The sequence below is a fragment of the Etheostoma cragini genome, chromosome 2, assembly GCF_013103735.1.
Source record: "Etheostoma cragini isolate CJK2018 chromosome 2, CSU_Ecrag_1.0, whole genome shotgun sequence".
Classification (NCBI taxonomy): Eukaryota; Metazoa; Chordata; class Actinopteri; order Perciformes; family Percidae; genus Etheostoma; species Etheostoma cragini.
This window is the reverse complement of record NC_048408.1, coordinates 15,390,917-15,413,114: the sequence shown is the minus strand read 5'-3', so window position 1 is coordinate 15,413,114 and position 22,198 is coordinate 15,390,917. Positions and strand designations below refer to the sequence as shown.

General features: G+C 38.9%; 4 protein-coding genes across 6 annotated transcripts in view; 2 read left to right on the top strand and 2 right to left on the bottom strand.

Annotated features, from left to right (window-relative positions):
• Nucleotides 1-228: 228 nt before the first annotated feature.
• Nucleotides 229-4,902, top strand: cdk2ap2 (cyclin-dependent kinase 2 associated protein 2). 3 transcript variants are annotated; one of them, XM_034895217.1, is made up of 5 exons: nucleotides 229-392; nucleotides 2,046-2,201; nucleotides 2,720-2,811; nucleotides 3,582-3,702; nucleotides 4,220-4,902. In XM_034895217.1, the coding sequence occupies exons 2-5, from the start codon at nucleotides 2,147-2,149 to the stop codon at nucleotides 4,285-4,287; spliced, it is 336 nt and encodes a 111-aa protein (XP_034751108.1). In that variant the 5' UTR covers nucleotides 229-392; nucleotides 2,046-2,146; the 3' UTR covers nucleotides 4,288-4,902. The 3 variants fall into 3 exon arrangements, with proteins under 3 accessions (XP_034751108.1, XP_034751117.1, XP_034751124.1); XM_034895226.1 differs by having other exon boundaries at nucleotides 304-392; nucleotides 2,031-2,201; XM_034895233.1 differs by lacking the exon at nucleotides 229-392 and adding an exon at nucleotides 1,407-1,413 and having other exon boundaries at nucleotides 2,031-2,201.
• A 369-nt stretch (nucleotides 4,903-5,271) lies between these two features.
• Nucleotides 5,272-10,867, bottom strand: aip (aryl hydrocarbon receptor interacting protein). Its single transcript, XM_034895201.1, has 7 exons — nucleotides 10,675-10,867; nucleotides 9,924-10,106; nucleotides 9,658-9,846; nucleotides 8,818-8,994; nucleotides 8,553-8,694; nucleotides 6,298-6,527; nucleotides 5,272-6,170 (listed from the first exon to the last, which is right to left on the bottom strand). The coding sequence occupies exons 1-7, from the start codon at nucleotides 10,771-10,773 to the stop codon at nucleotides 6,165-6,167; spliced, it is 1,026 nt and encodes a 341-aa protein (XP_034751092.1). The 5' UTR covers nucleotides 10,774-10,867; the 3' UTR covers nucleotides 5,272-6,164.
• Nucleotides 10,868-11,703: 836 nt separating this feature from the next.
• tmem134 (transmembrane protein 134) lies at nucleotides 11,704-17,338 on the bottom strand. Its single transcript, XM_034899761.1, has 8 exons — nucleotides 17,089-17,338; nucleotides 16,393-16,652; nucleotides 16,221-16,288; nucleotides 15,450-15,536; nucleotides 15,257-15,333; nucleotides 13,346-13,390; nucleotides 12,171-12,224; nucleotides 11,704-12,063 (listed from the first exon to the last, which is right to left on the bottom strand). Exons 2-8 carry the CDS (start codon nucleotides 16,606-16,608, stop codon nucleotides 11,981-11,983), a joined length of 630 nt encoding a protein of 209 aa, XP_034755652.1. The 5' UTR covers nucleotides 16,609-16,652; nucleotides 17,089-17,338; the 3' UTR covers nucleotides 11,704-11,980.
• A 1,528-nt stretch (nucleotides 17,339-18,866) lies between these two features.
• The window catches only part of serping1 (serpin peptidase inhibitor, clade G (C1 inhibitor), member 1), a 4,882-nt gene continuing 1,550 nt past the window's right edge, over nucleotides 18,867-22,198 (top strand). Inside the window, exons 1-9 of the mRNA XM_034898252.1 lie at nucleotides 18,867-19,007; nucleotides 19,367-19,414; nucleotides 19,582-19,690; nucleotides 19,784-19,951; nucleotides 20,063-20,350; nucleotides 20,451-20,666; nucleotides 21,360-21,503; nucleotides 21,638-21,841; nucleotides 21,917-22,056. Of these exons, the coding sequence (XP_034754143.1) occupies nucleotides 19,367-19,414; nucleotides 19,582-19,690; nucleotides 19,784-19,951; nucleotides 20,063-20,350; nucleotides 20,451-20,666; nucleotides 21,360-21,503; nucleotides 21,638-21,841; nucleotides 21,917-22,056 (1,317 nt within the window). The 5' untranslated portion in view covers nucleotides 18,867-19,007. The remainder of the gene's footprint in view (nucleotides 19,008-19,366; nucleotides 19,415-19,581; nucleotides 19,691-19,783; nucleotides 19,952-20,062; nucleotides 20,351-20,450; nucleotides 20,667-21,359; nucleotides 21,504-21,637; nucleotides 21,842-21,916; nucleotides 22,057-22,198) is intronic.

Sequence of the window (22,198 nt, the reverse complement as noted above, 5' to 3'; positions counted from 1 at the left end):
TACTTCTCTTTAATGTAGGCCTAATATAGCTTTTGACATGTATGCAGTCAGCTAACGTAACTAAGATTACTTCAACACTTAGCTGTAAGCTTAGCGTTATACCTCGACTTATGTAAGCTAACTTTGTCAGCAGCAGCTGAATTACGTTGGCGGTACAGGTGGTTGTCTCTCTATGCCTTCCTTTAACTGTCTATGGTCTATGCCGGTGTGTACTGTGTTACAGTTTAGTTGGTATGCGTCTTCTGACCGTTCTGACTGCCTGTCTTTGAATGGTGTATAAATAAAGACAAAAAATCAGCATTACATTACGCTATTCTACTGCGCAGACTCACACACGGGAAGAGCCAGCAGGTCTCGCTTCCCACGGAGGATTTTCAAGTCTCTTTATAAAGGTAATAGAAATTCCACTTTTTTGAATCGTTTGTAGTCTTCTCAATAATCCCATGTGTAGCAAACCTTCGTATCGTTTAGTTCCTGTATGTAGAATATCCACGCTTCATCACGACTATTTCCCTGCGTCCTACTTATGTTGTTATGCTAACCGGCGATAGCTAGCTAACCTAGCTAACATAACCACTAGTAGGTTTATGGTAGCTTGGCTCCTTCCTCTTAAGCTAACGTCAGCTTTTGTTTCATTCGGCACATCTGGCTCTGGTCCGTACTGACCGATCAAATTCATATGATCCTCCATATAGGACTTTTTTTTGAAACCCAAAATCCCAGACCAAAGTTACAAAGTAATACTGATAAATAACTGACTTACTAGTTATCAAATGAGATATCTGCTAGATTTGAATGGCAAGTGAACACTGTCTATATTTAAAGTAGGAGAGCTAAACTGTAACATTGGCGGTTATCTCTGGTATTACTGTGCCACTCTGCTGTTCATAGTACTAATAGGGCAGCAAAGAGTCCTATGGTTTTCTTTAGGCCAGGGAAGGTCAAATGCTTTACATAATGCATAAACAGTATCAAATACAGTATTTGATATCATGAATTGTAATGAACTACTTGGTGCTGCATGACTGTCTGAAAGGCAACTACAATGTGCATAAAGCTGACCTCACTTCAAAGTACAGCTCGGTAATATATCGATATTATATTCATACTGTAATATGAGACCAGATATTGTCTACTATTTTGGATACCGTAATATCCTGATATTGCATAAGTGCTGTCTGTTCCTGGTTTTAAAGGCTTCATTACAGTAAAGTGATGTCATTTTCTGAACTTACCAGACAGTTGTTACTGTTCTATTCTTTGCCTTTACCTAATTAGTCATTATATCCACATTACTGATGATCATTTATCAAAAATATCATTGTGTAAGTATTTTGTGAAAGCACCAATAGTCAACAACACAAGATTATATATATATACAATATTGTTGGGGTATTGATATCAAGGTATTTGGTAAACAAATATTGTGATATTTGATTTTCTCCATATTGCCCTGCCATACTTCACAGCAAGTTCAAATGTAATAATTGAACTTTATAGGTGGCCCTTTGCTAAGGGTTAAGGCACCTACGTCCCATGTTTGAGGTCATCTCTCTTAATTCTGTTATAAAGACACAACACTGCCAAACAAATTACTAATATTAAACATTGACCCATATAAATACATCTATTTTGATGGGAAAAGACAAACAAATAATTAACCTGACTAAATTGCTGAAAACTTTATCCAGTAACGAGTCCTACGTCTTGTTGTGTAATGAATGCATTTCTATAAGCAATGCAAAGGTGACGCATGAAGCCATGGCTCTGGCAAAATGTTTGTTTTGCTTGCCTTTCCCATGAGACTAAAATGGAAATATATCAGGGGTTGGCCAATTGCTGTTTGCTGTTGAGCCACCTTTTCAGATTGTTGTAAAACCTACAAAGTGGTAAACAATCTTGAGTATTGAATTTGACATGAAGTGAATAATTACTGCTTTGATAACTACACACCTTAGCTGCCTTTTGTTATTCAGCAGATGCATATACATTTGATCTTCTTTTATTTGTATTTCTGTGCATGTGATTAGTTTTCTTTGTATCAGCTCTTAGGAGCTCATCACCACCAGTAAAGCTGTATAAGCACCGGGTTGACGGGACCGAAGGAAGCGGCGCGTCGTACGGGGAGCTGCCTGCGGAAATCGCCATGAGTTACAAACCCATTGCTCCTGCGCCTTCTGGATCCAACCACACACCTCCAGGTCTAAGACCATACAGCCTTAATGTTGGACATGCAATTACTGGCCGGTTGCCTTTTTTTTGTTGTTGTTGCATTACAGATACAAAACATTTTATAGCGTGGCCAATGTATGTATTTCTGCCCAACACGTACCCTACGCCAGACCCTACGCAGTAGCCTGACCTGCACCTCTTGAACAATGTAACTAGAAGTCACGGCCGTGGCTTGGTAGCTTTGCATTTTCCCCCTTCTCATTGCCTGGTTCTCTTTCTCCAGCACAGGGGAGACACTTTGTTTCTCTCACTGTCTCTAGAGTCTGTACTTGCTCCAAAGCTACTCGCCGTCACAGTCTCACTCGCTCTACCACACACTCCCCACGGACACACACACACACACACACACACACACACACACACACGCCGGTCCTGCTTTTCTTTTAAAGAGATTGTAAGCAGGTGTAAAGGCTACGGCAAAAACTCTGCGTTGAGCCTCCGAAAAACCATCAATCCCACTTTACACCTATTCTCCTCTTCTGTGCAGGCTCCTCTGTGCCCTCTCCATCCCTACCCTCGTCGTCCAACTTTAGACCGGCTTTTAGTGACTTTGGCCCACCCTCAATGGGGTTTGTACAGGTATGTCTGCGGTTATTCCTACTGTTGTTGTCTTTATCATATGAAACTGCAACTGATGTTTTTTATGCGGGCCTGTGCAGGTCGAAGGGTAGAGCTTGTACTTGATATCATGGCTTTGACAGCCTCTTTTCATTAAAGTCCTTACTAGGGCTGCAGCCGTTTAATGCCTGCAAAGCAAGTTAATGATGAATATTAAGATTAAGATATTAAGATATTAAGATTATTTTTGAATCGTAATTTGAAAGCTCATTTTTAATTGCAAACTGGCTTTTATTTTAGACATAAGGTTGATTTTTTTTTTTATGAGGGACTTTTACTTAATTTGCAGCAGCAGTGAGAGATATAGAGTCTGTTGCTTCAGCTAATTCATCCTCAAAAAGCTTTAGAAAATTTAAACTATCAGCTGACAAACATGTCTTTCTGTATCCACGGCAGAGTACCTTGAATACTGCCAGCTCTGGCCAGCATGTGACCTTCATGGGAGTGTTAAGATAGCCATAGGGGGTTGCTGACTTGTTGCATGAGAAATGGAGTTTTTTAAAGCATGGGGGCGTAAGGAGCAGTCAGGGCAATATCATACAGCTAAATGATATCAGTGTTAAATCATTATTTAAGTGGTGTTGCAGTTCTAAGTATTATTGTGTCTTAGTATCTTGAAAATAAAGATACCATGTGCTTTCCTTAACTTTGCCTTTACTAGTGATGGGAATTTTTAGCGGTCACAAGTCTTGATATATTTTTTTTTTTTTCTCTCTCTCTTGAAACTATAGCCTGTCAAAGTGTCTCAGGGATCCACCTACAGTGAGCTTCTGTCTGTCATTGAGGAGATGAGCCGTGAGATCAGGCCTACATACGCTGGGAGCAAGAGTGCTATGGAGAGGCTAAAGAGAGGTGTGCTTTTCTTGTCAGAAAGACACTCAGTACATGTTTTCATTGCAAGTCATGATTTGTATCATGAAAAGTTAATAACGGTGCTAAGACAAAGGCTTCCTGCTGTACTTTACTGTACAATAACATTACTGCAAAATAGGATTGTCAAGCAGACAAACTGACCAACACATTGTGTAATAAAAGATTGATACTTAGCACCTGTCTATTGCCAATGAAAATATCTAACGATACAATGCTGTACACACATTTTTCCACCACCCCTAATTGATAGTAATGCAAATATGTAGAAGTAACGGATTGATGTGATGGAAATTGGCTGTGGTGTTAATTTAACAGGCAGAGAGACGGCTAAATCCAGTTTTGCCCTTAAAGTTATTGTAAGATTGTCAGCTAGTTAACTGTCTTGAAAGTGCCTATCTATCAGAAAGTGAGTTAAAACAATGGGAATTGAGCATGTGTCAACATTGTCAAACTGTTGATTTAATGCCTTCTTGCACCTTGTGTCTGTTTTGTTAAGGTATAATCCACGCCCGTGCACTGGTCAGGGAGTGTCTTGCAGAGACGGAGAGAAGTGCCCGCACATAACCTTTTCCAAAGCTCCCTTCACTCCTCCACTGTAGAAGCCTGTCCTCAAGATCCCCATTGTCTGTTTTACAACCATTCTTTTATCCTCTCAACTTTTGCGCTTTCCTCAACAGCATTTTGTAGGTCAATTGTTTCCATTTTGTCTCCACTGTTCCCTGCATTTCACCACACCACCTTTTGTTCATCAAACGTTTATGTCAGCTGTGGGGTGTATGCAAGTTTTGTATCTATTTTGAAAAACGAGCATGGGGAATTTCAACACGTTATGTTGAGCTGGGAGTAAAAACATTAATTTAAAGTATTTTTCCCCCCAAATAATGGCAATTGACCATCATTTTTAAATGACATCAGTGTTCCAGCTTACAATGTGCTCAAGTTTCTATTCCTAACACCACTCTGCAACTACTGAATATTTTTGTTAATCTGAGCATCTTGAATATACCCCATTTCTATCCACTTATTTTTTATTTTATCATTTTGTAGTGTAAACAAACATTAGCTGTTTCTCAATCCCAAGAACACTGTACATCTCAAGTCAATTTGTTAGTATGAAAATTTTGTAAACCAGATTTTTGCAGTTCTGTATGTAAATCTTAATTAAATAACAGAAAAAAAGTGTCAGTGGCAGTTTAATTTGTAAAACATAAATGAAAGGTTGCTTTATAATTGGTGGGTAGATTTTCTGGTTAAACTGATGATTTTTCAGACAGTGAAGGGATCCAATATGAAATGTTTAAATTTAAATGTTCATTATTTCCCTTGACGGGGATTCCTGAGCTGAATGTCCACGTAGGTGAATTCCTTTAGGACATTGAGCTCAATGAATAGACTATCTTCTGCCAAAGGGCACAATATGTGAGCGCTCTGAAAATGTGCACCTTCTGCTAAGATTTGGGTTAAATCTTGAAACATTTCTTTTACTCAGGAATGAACTGGCATTATTGTGACTCGTGTCTACAAATCACAAATATTTAAAGATAGCAAGGAATAAACACGTTTATTTTCAGTTACATAATCACAACCTCAATTACATCTCACCTCAGATGACCCGCTGCTTCACGTGCGTCATGAGTAGCTTTCTAAGTAAGTGAAGGACATAATAAGGGCTTTGCGGAGTACATATTGACAAAACAATATACTGTAATGGTAGTAATTTCTTACGTATATTAAATAAGTAAGTACATAGGAAAAAGCAAAGATAACACAAGTTCACGTGTGTTATAAATGATTGTCACGACAGCTCAGTTTCCCAGTTGCATCTACCATGATATAATGGTCTCGTGCTTATGCCAGAGCTTCTGCTGTGACCAACATAGAAGAGGGGGTCTGGCGGAACAAGACAGAAGCGTGTATGTGATGTCTTGTGTGCAATAAAAAAAATATATATATTCCTTAATGTTCTAAGGGGCAGCATTTCCATCTGGAATCTCCTTGTTGAGCTACGATTACAAGTCATTTTAGGATTCTTCAACAGCTCTGTACATATTTCGGGGAAATCAAGACAACGTAAAATGCTTAAACCGTAATTAAATAATGATGCTTTTGGCCTGTACATACCTAAGGTTTCAATGGGATTTTGTATTTTCATCAAAGACTGAACTTTACTTCACTTTTAGACTACTACTTACTTACTTTTGCCCTTTAGGTAATGTTCAGTTTTCTAAATAAGAACCTTGGTATATATGCATAACTGTGTGTGTGTGCATATGACCGGACAGTGTGTGGGAATATTTCATATTTCTGCGTGTACTATGGGAGGAAGGGCAGGGTGGCAGAGTCATTTGCTTGGGCGCATGGAAATAAACTAAAACACCAGCACTGTTTGTCCTCCGTCTTGAAATTCACAGGCATCCTTTTGGTCCATACATCTGTGTGATTCATCCCTGTGAGGAGGAAGAGCAAATACTTCTTGACATTTCTACTATATAACAAATAAGCTCAAAATGAATACATAGGGGCCAGAAAGGAGATAGTTGGAATTAAAATGAATAAAACTCAAAATGGACTGACTGTAGTGGCAGTGGCTGGTGTTGTATTGTAGGTGAACAGGTCTTTGTAGCGACCCTTTTCTTCCTTCTCTTTGATCCGGATCTTGTCCTCCATGGCCTTCAGCTCCTTGGCAACAGACGGCCCCAGAGAGGGGTCCAGCTCCAACAACCTATTAAAGTCTGCCCGTGCTTCGACCTCATTCCACACTGCAGCGTGGGCCTTACCACGCTTGTATAAGGCCTTCACGTTGTCTGTTAGAAAGGGGACAAAGACAATGATTAAACATTCTTTATATGCACATAAATGCAAGTTGGGAACCTATTCAATTTCAATTCAATTTTATTTATAGTATCAATTCATAACAAGAGTTATCTCAAGACACTATACAGATAGACCACACTCCAGAATTTACAAGGACCCAACAGTTCTAGTAGTCTCCTCCAGAGCAAGCAACAGAGGTGAGGAAAAACTTCCTTTTAGGCAGAAACCTCGGTCAGACCCAGGCTCTTGGTAGGCAGTGTCTGACGGGCCGGTTGGGGTTGGAATGAAGAGTGGCAATAACAAAAATAGAAGAAATTAGTAGTCGGAACCTAGAACATGGTTATCAGCTACCGAACATTTAACAGCCGACAGGCCTAAACCAACAACCTGTGACATCACACTGTACAATTTGAAGGAGGATGATAGCTTCTAGTATAACATAAAAAGGAGCTTTTTTTACTGAAGGTATTGCAAGTTGGCCACATCGTTTAGTCTCTAAATTACAGTACACTTGTGTGGCAAATTCACAGATCCTGATAAAAACCTAGTTTTCATGTGTGAAGACCGTATGAGGATGTATTTCAATCTATAAATCAATCTGCCAGGCATAGTATGCAGTGATGGTGGCAGCTCACTAATGCTGGCTGCTCTATTTAGTGCATTATGCCAACTAAATTACTCTGAATATGTGGTTGTTTATCAAGGCAAATTTAACTGTTCTTACTATGCAAGCTATGCAGTTAATTTTCTAGTAATATAAGAGTGATTTGACTATAGTGTATAATTATAAAAAAGGCTGTGACGTCTAATTCATTTGGACGATAAGTATCACTCCACGTCTGATAAAAAAACCTAGTCTACCAACAAATGATCAATATTGCACAAGTTGTAATAGTGCTTACGTGCCAGCGGATAGCGACATATCAAGCTATAAATAAGAAAACAACAATGCTATCAACACTCTGCTATTATGAATGCCCGACGACAACGGAGACGGAGGTGGCCTGTGGTTTGGGAACGACAGCGCTCCAAACAGTTCAGAGAACCTTCACAGAAACCTTCTGGTTGAAGCATTTTCAGATGACCAAGACAACATTTGACCTGTTGTGTAATTTTATTGGCCCGTCCCTTTGCCCAGATGTTGCAAGGTATTGCATGATAAATTAGGGCATTTCGTAGACTTTTGTTATCTATATTTTGCTCAAATTAAATTTCAAAAGTCTCTCGTCTACTCGTTCGTCCACTTAAATCTGTTTATGTTGAAACCCGCCATGTGTGCAAACCCAGCGGTAATACTGGGTGGAAATTAACCAAAACTTCTTCTTCTTCATTTTGTGTCGGGTTGCAAGCAGACATAACCTAAAACTTAATCGCAATTCATTATTTATTCTGCAAATAAAGTTTATAATATTCATGAAATTCAATAGAATTTTACTGTTTCCATAAGGATTCGATATAACTTAATTCGGATAAAAACGTGTGGATGGAAACATAACTACACACTACCATGACGGAGCAGGTTAAAACTGGTCACGTACGGTATCTCCTTTCGCTATTTTTTAAAATACTTTCACTGCTTTGCTCCGCTTCCCTTCCGGCCCAACATAGCCCCCCAACACACAACAGCCTCTCTCAAAAGACTAGTTTTCCAATACAAATGTAGCGTATGTAACAATTACAGATCTCCTAATGTCAACACTGCGATCAGCTTTAATGAACCCGGGTATAGATTCTCTATACTCAACTGAAGGGGTGAACACCGTTCCTTCAAAAGATAGTTATTGATTTTGCCTTTTTGATGATGGTGGTTCAGGGTGCTGTCGAGTGAAGCAGTAATGTTCTTTCTCATGTAGGTTTTTTGTAAACTCAACATCACAACCACGAGTTGACACTTTTTCAAATCTACACCAATCCCAAACACGCCCTTTAAAATCACAAATAATTACAGACTGTGATAGCAACAGTAATCTTTCTTTCTTGCTCGTTTGTGTAGAGCACCAACAACAAAGCCTTACCCTCATATTTGAGGAGTATGGCTGAGCAGTGCTCGATGACTTCGTAGTATTGGCCCTGGAGTAGCTTGCACTGGCAGAAGTTGAGGAGCAGTGGTGTGATCATATGGTCAAACTTGACCCATACTTCGTCTCCAGGGTGCTCCTTAAAGGGGTAAAAAAAAGTCACAGAGGAGTTAGAATGATTGTATTGCAAATTTACTGAAGAAAATGGATACTAAAAAACTGGATCTAATCTTTATTCTCTTGTGTTCAACTGTTCCCTAACCTTCATCTGTAGATTTTTGAGGCAGGCAATGCCATTGTAGTACTTCTCTGTGGCTTCCTTGATTTTGCCCTGTTTGAAAAGCATGTTGCCCTCCTCATGGATCTGAGGCACGAGCTCAAGTTTCTCTTGATCTGTCATAGCCCACACGTCAAGCTGGAACGATCCTGGAGGCAGAACCTGAACAGAGACAGAGATTGAGGATTGTGGCAGCAGGCGCTAACACTCAGAGTAAAACTGTACTGTAGGTGTGCTTAGTAGCACATAGAAACTCTTTATATATATATTTATATATATCTAAATAACATAAAATGTTTATTAGATCTACTCTCACAACATATTGTAAATGTATTACAATACCACCACAATGAATCCCGTTTAAGTGGGAGCCTTATACATTTCAGTTGTTGCCTAAACTGTGCTATAGAGGTTTTGTCCATCTATCAACCATTTTTGAGACCATAGTGGTGGTGTCGTATTGCACTGCAATATATCAAGAGGTGTTTCCAATATTTTGTCACCCTCATCCATGTAAATATTAGAAATAGCTTTGGTTTTACATTTTGCATGCGAGAATTTTTGCTTGTTTTGTTAAATAAATAAAAAAATGGTTAGAATTGTTTTATATTTACGTCAAACTATATACATGTGTATAGATTACTTTTTTTTTAATAAAAGGTACCAATATTAGTACAAAAACATAGGTATTGTGTTGGTGCTACATTAGAAAAAAAACTACACTGTTTAAAGTTGGCAAACCTAAACCCTAAATCTAACACAAATAAAAATAAAAAATAAAATCCCTATTACTATTAAACTCTAGGCTCTGCCCTGCCTGCTCACCTCCTGCAGCTCGATGGTGAAGACAAGAGGCTGTGGACTGGCCTGAAGCTGATCCAGGTCGTTGTGCCCCAAAGAGTGGTGGGAGTGGATCTGGGCAATGCCGCAGCAATGCCTCTGGCCTTCCAGGGGGTCCTTACCAGCACTGATGTTTCTCAGGGACTGGGACACAAGCGGGTACAGAGCTGTGTGCTAAGAGGTGAATAGAAATGGTCAGTGCACTAAAAGAACAATATTACCACTCCATCCCAAATGACCAGCTCACTTACCCTTTTGTCACAGGTAAATTCTGCAATTTCGCCTTGTTTCATGGTGATGATCACTCTCTCCCACACAGCTAGTTTAAACTTCTTGCCCAAGATGAGCTCCATGGGTTTGCTGCGGCCCCCCATGGTTCTGGAGTCATCCAGCAATGTGCCATCACACAGGCTGGTGCGGTAGTGGAAAACCACCTGGTTAAAAAAGGTATGACAAACACGGACAACATTAAACACTGCTCAACAGAACTATCAGGGTAAAATAACGGTTCCAACATCCCCCTTTTAGACCAATTCAGCTTGTTTGCTAAAAACTAAAGAGTTTTCTGAGAAGCCCCCCCCCCCCATCTACTCCTTATCATATTCGGACCAATCACAACAATGGGAAATTGATTGATGGTATTCCGACCAATCAGCATAAATAAACAAACCCCCATCCTGTCCCGCCCCGTCTTTCTATCAGATGAAAAGAAAAAGGGAAAAAATGCTAGTTGGCTGAAAAACTGACAGCTCTAATAAAAGCTAACTTTGTATCACCATAAAGGCAGCAAAGCTCACAAGCCTGTCAGTGGTGTCTATTTACAAGCGCAATGTGTTTAGTATACATTAATCTAGATAACAAAGTCGAACGTGTAAACGTTAGCTAGCTAGCTAGCTTGTGATAGCATTTAGCTATAGCAAACGGGCTTCGTTGCATTGCTTAAACTAATAATTCAGAGAACTGGCATCAACTGGTCCAACCGTTGACACACTGTAGTTTTACCTTTGTTCCATTTGGAAAGGTCGACAGTTCTCCTTTACCAGGACTGATCAATTTCTTTATTATTCCTTCCTCGAAAAGCTGGCGTGCCTCTTCCTCCATCCTTGACTATCAGTTAACGACCGATGACGATGTTTGCCGAAGCTAGTCGTTTTGCGAGACGTCCCACACGTAGACTAGCTACGTAATAGAGGCTGGGGACATAGACATAATAAAGAGTTTTTATTATGTCTATGGGTGGCTACAAAATATTCACGTCAGCGAAACAATAATAATCATAAGAAGTTACAAAGTTTATTTATTCAAATAAAAAAAGCTGATTTGTTTTACTAACCTCTAGTGACATGGAGCCACGGCAATTCAATAGATTTGTTGACAGCATGAATAATAACACATCAACAAATCAACAGCAACATCAGTGTATGATGCATTCTCTTTGTCTTTAAGAGGGCAGTACAAGGTATTAACTCGGCAGGGTGCCCAAACTTTTCCAGACGCCAATTTTTTTTGTATTCTGTTACTTTGAAAGTGTAAATGATGGAAATAAAATCTAACTTTTTGTGACATAGTATACGAATGTCTAATCTGTCATGTAATCAACTAAACTGTAATTAATTCCCACACTGGGACAGTTCCTACATAGCAGCAGAGGTTTCAAAAAAAAAAGCCACAAGAGGACTGTGGGGTTCTGATGGTTGTCTATCCTACTGGGTTGATAACAGTCTGGCACTTGATAAGTCAAGTCCTTCTTGAATAGCAGGGCTGTCCTAAGGAGTGAAGAAGTATGAAACTGCAATTGAAGAGCTATTATCTTGAGAAAAAGTTACTTTTCTCATACTGGCTTTCATGAGGGATTGCTAAAGCAAATGTGAAAACCAATTAATTATGGGTACTCCACTTTACTTAAATACTTAAACCATGTCAATGATTGTTCCTGATTTGAAACGCCCCAGTCCACAGCATACTTCGAACAGCTCTCACTTTGCCCATGTTTAGAAAACTCTCCAAGCAAAAAATCTTGACCGACACAAATTAAAATATACAAAAAGTTGTATTGTAATTTCACAGTCATTATTCACACAACCTAGAAAACACAGGCAAGACCAATCTCCTTTTTTTCATTTTTTTTTCTCAGTATTATCAGTTCATGTAGTGTAGTCGAGGCACTAAGTGGTTGAATTAGTAGTGGTCATTACAATGACAAGAAAAAACAAAACATGTCACAATACATTTTTTGTTACAAGTGACAAAATACAATTCATTTTAAGATAGCAAACAAAGAAACGTAGTGAAAATGTAGTGTGTCATGTCATTTTTCAAAATAAGGTAGGTAGAACAATTTGAAGCCTCTTCTTCCTCGGACAGCACAGCTGATGTATATCACATGGTACACTATAGGACACACAGGGAATGACATTGTCAATATCAACAAAACAGGCATGCAGTTACTGGTTCAGGCAAGTAAAATAAAAGTTCTAGGAAACAAAGAATCAAATTACCGCCAGGTATGAAGAGAAGAAATCCAGGTACAAAGAATATAGCACTTGAAACACCTGTAAGAACAGTTTGGTTAGGTACAACCCACAGCAAAGACACATCCACCAACACTTATCAGTGGAACACATTAAAACAACAGTTTGAGGGTTTGGGGAAATGTGCTAATTTGATTTCTTGCCAAGAACTGGAACATATTTGACAAATATGGAGTTACAACCATGAGACTGTTAGCTTAGCTTAGCACAACGCCTGGAAACAAGAGGAAGCAGCTTGTCTGGCTCCGTCCAAAAGGTAATAAAATCATTCTAAATCTCACTAATTAACATGTTAGATCTTGTTTGTTTGATCCCAACAAAAACTGAAGTGTAAACTGAAGTGTATATTCCCAAAATGTCAAACCATTCCTTTCTAGGAAATGTCTACTGGTTGCAAAGTCATTACTTATCTTTTTTTATGTCTCTCTTTCTTTTAAAACATGCAATTTAATAGTAATGGTAAAACAAGGTGTATGTGCAGTACTTGGCAGCAGAAAAGTTGTCCCAAGTTAATCATAAGTTCCCGAATTTGTTACAAACTACAACTTTCCTGTCCAAAGAATTCAATGACAATTGTAAAAGTAGATTTTAAAGACGAGCTGTGACAGAAATGTGCTAGACTGAGAAACAATGCTCTTTATCATCAAAAGGTTTTGGCTTTGAAAGGCTGGTGCTTCTTCACCATGAACCCAGCAGAGTCTATGGGAGGGTTCACAACAGCAGGACACAGACAGAATACACATTCATAGACTCCCAGTACAACATACAGTTCGGAATTTTACCATGCAATTCACAAACGTTTTTTTCAGTTATGTGTATAATAGAGATATTTTGTAATTGGTAGTTTATATTCCACTGTATTCATTTGTTTTGTGTTTGAGTTAGTATGTTGTTGTAAAATGTTGTATGCTGTCTGATTTGATCATGTGTTTTATGACATGTTTGTTTCTTCATTTCTTATCTGCTTCTGCATCAGCTCATATGACAATCTACAGCTTTCAGAGGTTTTAAGCAAAACATTTCTTTAAAAAAAAATGTGCTTATTGATATTGTTACATTATTGCTGATAATTTCTCAAGCAGACTTATTGTGTCATTTCTGGACACCAAAATCGTAACGCCTACCTAAATGGTTTTTCTTACCTGCATTTGGATTCAGCTGTATGATAACACCTGTGAAAATAAGAGCTAAGAGAAACAATGCAAAAGTACATCACTGAGACTGCCGATCACAACCCCATGTATGTATGTATGTATGTATACTTAGATAGAACGTTAATGACTCTCGCAAAAAGAGAGACGATCAACAAGGGGACACAGTTCAGTGTGCCAAGCATGTCAGAGACCGACAACACTAAACAAACTACCCGGGGTCCGTTTCAGAAAGCTCTGGGTGTTCGGTTTCAGAAAGGGAACGTTAATCAAACCTGAGAGAGAGGGGTAGCCTAACTCCAGCCCGTTTCAGAAAGAGAGGTAACTTAACCTCTGAGTCAGTTACTATGGTAACTGAGCCTGTGAACCTAACCTAGTCAGGAGCAGGTTTTCTTCTCTCAGTCTCCTCCCTCTGACATAGCGCTATTTCATTTCCTCATTCATTTATTCAAGCTGTATCTGGTGCATTTTAGTGCAGTTTGTTATCTGCATGAATAGAAAACACTGTTGGTTTATGAACCATGTTAGGCAGACTATGAAACGTTTTATTCTCTAACATGGCCTGTCCTTTTGTCGACGATCCCGTTGATGAAGAAGCTGTATTACTTCGCAGGGAGTTAAACATACGTTGGGAGATGATATTGAGGCCCCGACTATAGATGTATTTTCATTTCCAGATAAGTACCTATTTGAGCGGTATTGTTTTTCGTCCCAGTCTATCAGTCATATAGCCTACGTAACCTTATCCGTCCTCATATCACTAACGTCCCCCATCATGGACATGCTCCTACATCACAGCACATTCTTTGACTTACTTTTTTTGCAAACGGCAGTTTTCTTTACAATATTGTTGATGCAGCGCATATTAGTAAAGCGCCGTCAGAAGAGTGTGACTCGCTCTGAAATGGTTTTTAAACGTTTGTTTAGAGTTCCCTGGAAACAAACCAGTAAGAGACATTAAAAAGAACTAACTGATTGTAAATCATAATTCTGTTAATGATGGTGCTGCAACCTCAGAATGGGATTAGTGGTACTTTACTTTTACTTTTTTGCCCACAGGAATGCACCTAAATGAAATGATAGGTGTAGCCTACTGCCATTCCAGTTTTCACCAGTAATATTATAGGCTACCTCTGATTAAATATGAAATGAATACACTATAGTAGAGCTTGCGGATTGACTTGAGCAGCAATTTTCTCCCACACCAATTCTCCCTATTTTACAGCAGCCGCTGTGTTTAAAAAAAAACTAAATACATTGTCAAACTCACTGTATGTGTGCATGAGTATATCCGCCGACCAGTTTGCTTGTGGTTGTTACCATGGTGAATCGTAGTGTCATGACTCCATTCATGCTGCCTTTTTATTATGGAGGTGCACACGCTTAACTCTGAGTGAACCTACTCAGAGTTGACTGAACCAACTCGAATCAGCTGTTCTGAAACCAAAAACTCTGAGTTTCCCATTTCAAGGTGAATCAACTCAGAGATCAGGGTTAGACTCAGAGTTTGTTAAACCTCCTTCCTGAAACGGACCCCTGGTCTAAACATGCAAAACTATTCAAAGTAGTGTGTGTATTTTAAAAGAAAGGAGTACATTTACAATTTCATATGAAGCGCTCTATTGTCATATAAAACAGTTTGGTTTAGACATAGACATTTTGGTCACTTCAATGTCATTTAATCTACTTCATCAAAGAGAAAAGGACAATACATTTTAATTCCTGAACCATCTACTGTACATTTCAAGCAACTAGTCTTTAAGGGTAATTATGGACATGAGGAGAAACTCAGGAAAATGTGAGAAAAAGTAAGACTTTATCACAGCAAAAAAAACAAAAACATCTATCTAAACATCAATCTGGTTGGATATTAACACGTAAACAACTCTGCTCAGGACTTACCAACTCCAGTGATGAGGAGAAGGAATGAAGCAAGAACAACTCTTCTGTTTTTCTTCACCAGCGGATGGGACACCCACCTAAATAAAAATAAAAATTAAGTTACTGTGTGTGTGTCTGTGTGTGTGTGTCTGTGTGTATGTGTGTGTGTGTGTGTGTGTGTGTGTGTGTGTGTGTGAGTGTTGTTTGAACTGACCCGCAGCAGTGTGCAGAAAGCTGTGTGACAGAACTCAAGGTGCTGAAGGACCACTGGGAGCTGCAGTAAGACAGGGTTGCGGGGTCACTGTGAAGGGAGCAGAGACGTACTTCAACTCACATTCAAAACACATAAAAAGCAAATTAATAGGTCTACCTGGCTTCCAGAGCCTCAGAGAATAGATTTTAAAATATTTTTGCTGGTATTCAAATCGCTAAATGGTTTAGGGCCGAGATACATGTCTGATCTGCTGCTACACTATGAACCACCCAGACCTCTCAGGTCCTCTGAGACAGGCGTGCTTTCTGTCCCCAGAGTCAGAGATAAACAAGTAGAGGCAGCGTTCAGATATGCTCCACATATCTGCAACAAGCTCCCAGAACACTGTGGGTCCGGCTTCCAGAGCAAAGTCCAGAGCAACTCTCAGTTCTTTTAAATCCAGGCTGGAGACCTTTCTTATTTATGTTGCCTTTTGTTTACTGAAGTTGCATTTTAGACAATGTTTGACAATCTATATAAGCGTATAAAGAGAATTAAAAAGTATGACCGGTGGCACCGGCCTGTTCTGGGAACAGCAAGGATTGCGGGTCAATTACATGTATTGAGCAATGCTATACTAGCAGCCGAAAATCTCGTATTTTATCTGCTTTTATATTTTTTATTGTTTTTAACTGCTTTTAATGTTTAATTTCTTATACTCCCCTGTAACTTCTATTCCCGTATTTTATTTGTTTTTAATGTACAGCACTTTGAATTGCCTATGGGACCCACCTGATTTTAAAAAAGTTATTGAAAGAGGAATTGGCATGGCTGCCCAAGGCGTCTTCATTTTCCAGATTCTAAAAAAAGATAATAAATCAGATAATTAAAGTTTCACGTAAACAACAGGTAAACATATATATACACATCTACACACATTTGCATTTGTAGGTTTTCTGTGTACCTGATACTTTAGGTTACTGTGTTCTGGGGAGCCAGCAGCAGCAGCTGGTGAGGGATGACTCTGAGGTTTGGAGAAAGACAGAGGACCAAATGCCATCTCTCCTCCTTCTCTGTCCTTGTCTCTGCCCTTCCATCCCTCCGTCTCCCCATCAGAAACAGCTCCCTCCTCATCTCCCTCCAGTACAAAGGCATCATCGATACTAAACTGCGTTGCCATGGTGATTGCCTCTTACACCGTGAGGTCCTGTGGCTTGATGCTCACTGTGGATTCAGAGTCAAATAAAAGCATGTAATCACTACGAACTCACTGCTATGAAAAACGTATTACGGTATATATTTTAGTAGAGCTATTCATTGCCAACAGTACAAACACTCGCGCTAAACACTTTACTTGATGGACTTGCGTTATTTTTCCTCTTCTAAATATGGGCCTTTTTAAAAAAACATTTAAAGTAGCCTAAGCGCACATATGCCTACGTACAAAAACATAGTTTGAGGCTTAAACTTAACCTTAACCCATTTGTAGGCTATAAGGGTATAATAGCAAATAAAGTCCTTAAATAGCTAGTACTGCTTCGAGTCGGCCTGCATGTTTGTTAACTACACTGAACCAGCGGCTAACTGGCTGTGTTGTTGGTCTCTGCCATTGTTTGTCCTCTTTCCGCTATTCGATCAGATGACCAGGAGGAAAACTTACTTTTCTTTTCTACGGGGAGGCTGAACTCGAGTTCACGCTGTGAAGACACTGGTCACATACTCGTACACACTGCAAAGTGTCTACAAAGCTTTTCAACCACTGTTTGTTTTGTTCTCGAGTGCGAAAAAAGATTGTGTAAAAGTTTTGAGTCTCTTCCTTTTTTTTGTTTAACACCCGGCTCTCGATTGCAGACGTCTGATTACGCCCAAAGATCTCCTCGGGAGTCAGTCCACTTAATCGAGTGTCGGTTTGTCGATCGACCGTAGATCGACGTAGGTCGTGTGGGAAGTAGCCTATTAAAAAAATGCTACTTTTCCTTCATTCAAATGTTAGCCTACCGAAATAAAAGCGGTGGAAGAAGTACTAAAATAGTTAAATAGTAACAGTGTAGAAATACTTAATGCATTTAAAATGAACTTAAGTAGGCTTCAACCTTATTAAGTGAAAGTAGGTGACTTATTATGCAGAATGACCCATTTCAGAATAAGACTTATTAAATAATATAATAATTATAATTGTGCTCAATGTGTTCAGTACTTTAATGTTGCAGCTGTTAAAGGTAAAGCTTATTTTAGGCCTACTTTATATAATGCTGCATGAATCTATTAAGCCTAATTGTAAGCCTAATAAAACTTCTTTTATCAACAATTTACTTGTTGATTATATTTTGTATTAATATTCTCAATATGCCAAGTAACTAAAGTTATCATATCAATTTAGTGGAGTAAAAAGTACAATATTTCCTCTGAGGTGTAGTAAAGTAGAAGTATAAAGTAGCATAAACTGGAAAGACTCAAGTAAAGTACAAGTACCTTTAGATGCACCTATGTATGGTACTTGATTAAATGTAGGCTACTTTTCACCACTGAGTACAAGTCTGGAAGTATAGTCAGGAAAATGTACTTGCATAATCAAGTAAAGGTGAAGTAAAAGTACTCAGAAGAAAAATGGCCCCCGTGACTATTATGATTATATCATTAGATGATCATTGATGCATTGATTTATAAGCAACATTTTAATGTAAAAAATGCATTTACATGTAAAAAAGTGACAAATGTGCTAAAATAAAGTGAATGACTGCTGTTTAAAGAATAAAAAAAACTGTAGTGCTAAATCCAAATGGGTAAAGTCCCTTCAGCTGGCCATCCAAATTGTATCAATAACCACTTTAATAATAATAAAACTGTACTTAAAAATGTACTAATTCCTTATTTGAGGACCGCCCCACGAGTTGGTGCATCTCAAAGGGTTTATCTTCTAACTGCAATTTTAAAATAAAATGTAACGATCCCATAACAACACTTATTGGCACACTGCCTCCATCATTTTTGCACTAGACTGATATGCTTGTGGTCCACAACACGTTTTAACAAACAACACTGTTGTTAGGCACAAACTAAGCTTGTGTTCAGCTTTCACTGTTCTTGTCTGTGTATTGTACCCAGTGCCACCTTTGGCAAAATTAAATTATGTAAAACACTTTAGGAAAAAATATTGTACTATGCATATTGAAATCAAGCCAAAGTGAAACTGCTTATCCACCCCCACATACTCATAACTATGTTCCACAAGTGTAATTGATGATAAAAACAGCTTAAGCACTGATATCATAATTAATAAAATACCTTTGCAATGCAAAAAATAAATCCAATGAAGGCGATCAAAAACAGGAATATAAATCATCCAATTTATAATCTGTTGACATGTGAAATCATGTGACTTCCAGTAAATCAGAGGACCTGCATTATACAAACAAACATCTCTAAATCAACAATCATAGATACGTCAGTGTTGGATCAAGTTAAGAGGAGCAGACAGTCAGAGCTGGTAGATGAAGTGAACAGTGATCAGGTGTGGCAGAAACATTACTGGTCGGAAAAAAACTGGATTTGGATAGCCTTCATCTGGAAATTCAAAAGGTGTGAGTTATTTAACGTTTTTCTGAATTTTGGTATTGATTTATCACTGAACCAAAGCATTATTATTCACAACATAGTATTTATTACTGTCATTAACAACTATACTTTACCACGTGACATGTTCTATAATATTAATCTAAAGGTGTACTTATTGCAAATGGAAGCTGTGGATAAATGATCACAGTTTAAAAGGTTTTAACAATGGGCAACGTTGCTATGTTTCACAGATTGCGCCACATTATTGATCTTGTTTAGGGCTCGGTGCCACTTCATTTTGAAATCCTTACTTGTGAAACAACTATTTTCCATCAACTATTTGCCAATCTCATTTTACTCCCTTTGCTCTGTTCCTGTTTTAGATGAAACTACAGGCTACACTTTGTGTCTTGCTGTCGCTGATTTTTGAGGTAAACTTATCTAAGAAATCTAGAATTAGTATCTTCATAGCTCAGGCATAGTGTTTACCTATATCAGACAATAATATATTAATTAACCAAAGGCCTCAACCCAATCCTTCTTGACTGTTGAATTTGTCAGCTTTCCCTCACTGATTTAACACAGTGTTTCTATTTAGCTTTCTTCATGTGAACATCTCCGAGTGGTCCCTGGTTCCACTCTGGAGCTGCCATGTCTCTCATTTCATACTGACTTCTCTGAAGTGGACATCACCTGGAAATTTAATGGTCCTATTATATTTCCACAACTACCACCACTATTCTCAGTGTATTTCTAAAGTACACAGTTATTTATTCTGTTTGATCTTTTTCTGAATACAGGTAAAGATGTAAGTCTCAGTGATCAGTCCCCTGGCTCGTCTAGAGTTAAACAGAACGGCTGGTATCTCTCTATATCCCCTGTTACTGCTGCCAATGAAGGAGAGTACACATGTGTGATGAAAGAAAATAATGTAGAGATGATAAGGACATTCAACATTAGAGTTGATGGTGAGGAAGATAAAACACTTCTCTTCTTTCATTAACAGTTGAGCATTTTGAATTTGGGTAGAATGGATACATATAGGGCTAATCTTTAACAATTTCTGCCTCTCTCTGCAGCATCCGTTAGATACACCATTAAGGTAATTGAAGGTAATACGGCTCCCCTCCCATGCTATTTCCCACCTTCCAGCCACGTAAAGGCGGATGCACTTTGGTTCAAAGAGACGGGTTCTAACATGAGGACATGGCTAGATCCTGAAGATGATAATAAGAGAGTGGAGCTGCTTTATCCACTTGACCATGATCAGACCAGCATAATCAGAAACACTGTCATGGAGGATGCTGGACTTTACATATGTTCTTCTGAGGGGGAGTCACTGAGCTCTGTATATGTCATTGTTGAAGGCAGGTTTAGCAACATTTCTTATCTACGTTATTGGACAGGCCATGTAAAGATTTAGGTACATTTATTTACATTTTGACTGTCTGCTTCACTTTCTTTCAGTTGCTCCTACTGAGGTTCCTCACTCGTGCATCGGCTACACAGCAGCATGGGAGCCTTGCCAGGATGAGAACAGTCGCACGGGGGAACCCATTTTACAGGAATCCATCACAGAGTTTTCCATGAAGCTGTATTCTTTCCTCAGAGAATCCCAACCCTCCAACAACTTGCTCTTCTCTCCTATCAGTATTGGCGGGATACTGTCTCATTTGTTGTTAGGTATGATAAAAGAAGCAGGTTTCTTCCCTTTTTTTTAACCAATATAATGATTATAAATTACTCTTGAATATTCTAAAAGTGTTCTTTTATTCAACATATCCCATAAAAAGACCAAAAGCCAACAATGAGTTGCAATATTGCCTGGGTGTCAAAAGTCTGATATGGCTTATTCCTCTGTGTCACAGAACTCCGTTATTGTCCAAACACGTTTTAAAGTGCTTCTCTGAGCCACAATTTCCTCCAGTTTAAAAAAAAAAGTTTGCTAAAACTACAGGGCCCAACTGTTTAAGGAAATTATTTTGTCCCCAAAAAATCATTGTGACATTTTGTCACATTTACCTGCAGTATAGAACAAATTGGCATAGGGTGGAGAGCCACCGACAGGCAGAGGGAAGTGTTTAGGGGACAGAGTAATGCATTGATGGTTTTTGTCTTTTCACAAGATTTGCTGACAATAAGAAAACTATAAAATAATGCAGACTGTAGGTAATTTGCTTTAAAAGCAAAATTATGCCTTTGTTACCTCTATACATACAGTACACATAGACACAATGAACTCATATGACTCGGCCGTTACATAAAATGTTTCTCATTTTGAAATGTCAGAGGAGTTTTTCTCTACTTATAATAAAATGTCAGACTCACTCTAATGTACAATTTATCTCATTCCCCCCCTCCCCCCGTTACCTTCAGGTGCAAGGGGTCACACTCGTAAAGCCATTGAAAGGGCGGTCTGTGTGCCTCATGACTTCCACTGTGTTCACCTGCAGATGAAGAAGCTGAGAGAGAAGTTGGCCGGCTCCTTGCAGATGGCTTCTCAGATCTACTATAACCCACGTATTACCATCACCGTGTGAAGCCTGCAAAATGGCTCCTCTGTAGTCAAAGAGATGCTTGCAGTGATTCTGAGTGTATACAAAAGGATCTCTATCTCTGTAGCTCATAATGCTTTTTCTTTTCTCTTCCTTTAGAAAAGAATCTGAGCGAGTCCTTTACTAACCAGTCCATTCAGTTCTATGACGCGCAGCCCACCAGGCTGCTGGAAACCAGCAAGGAGAACACAGACATGATCAACAGCTGGGTGGCTAATAAAACTAACAATAAAATCAAACATTTGGTTGACTCCGTATCACCCAGTACACAGCTGATGCTGCTCAACGCTGTCTCCTTCAGTGGTCAGTAAAGTTTGTGGGCACAACATGTGCATGTGGAAATGGTGGAATCTAATACAGCGTGTATGTGTGCTTCAGGTCAGTGGAAGGTTAAGTATGATTTGAAATTCAAGAAAGGACCTTTCACAAAACTGGACGGTGATCTAGTGACTGTGCCGCTCCTTTATCACCAGAACTACATGGCAGCTATGACACATGATGTTGAGCTAAAGGCGCAGGTAAGGAACAACCAACACCCACCTTAACCCACGCTGTCACATACTGTACAGCAGAGGGGTTTTTTTTAACGTGAGAAGAGCTGTGTGTGTGTGTGTGTGTGTGTGTGTGTGTGTGTGTGTGTGTGTGTGTGTGTGTGTGTGT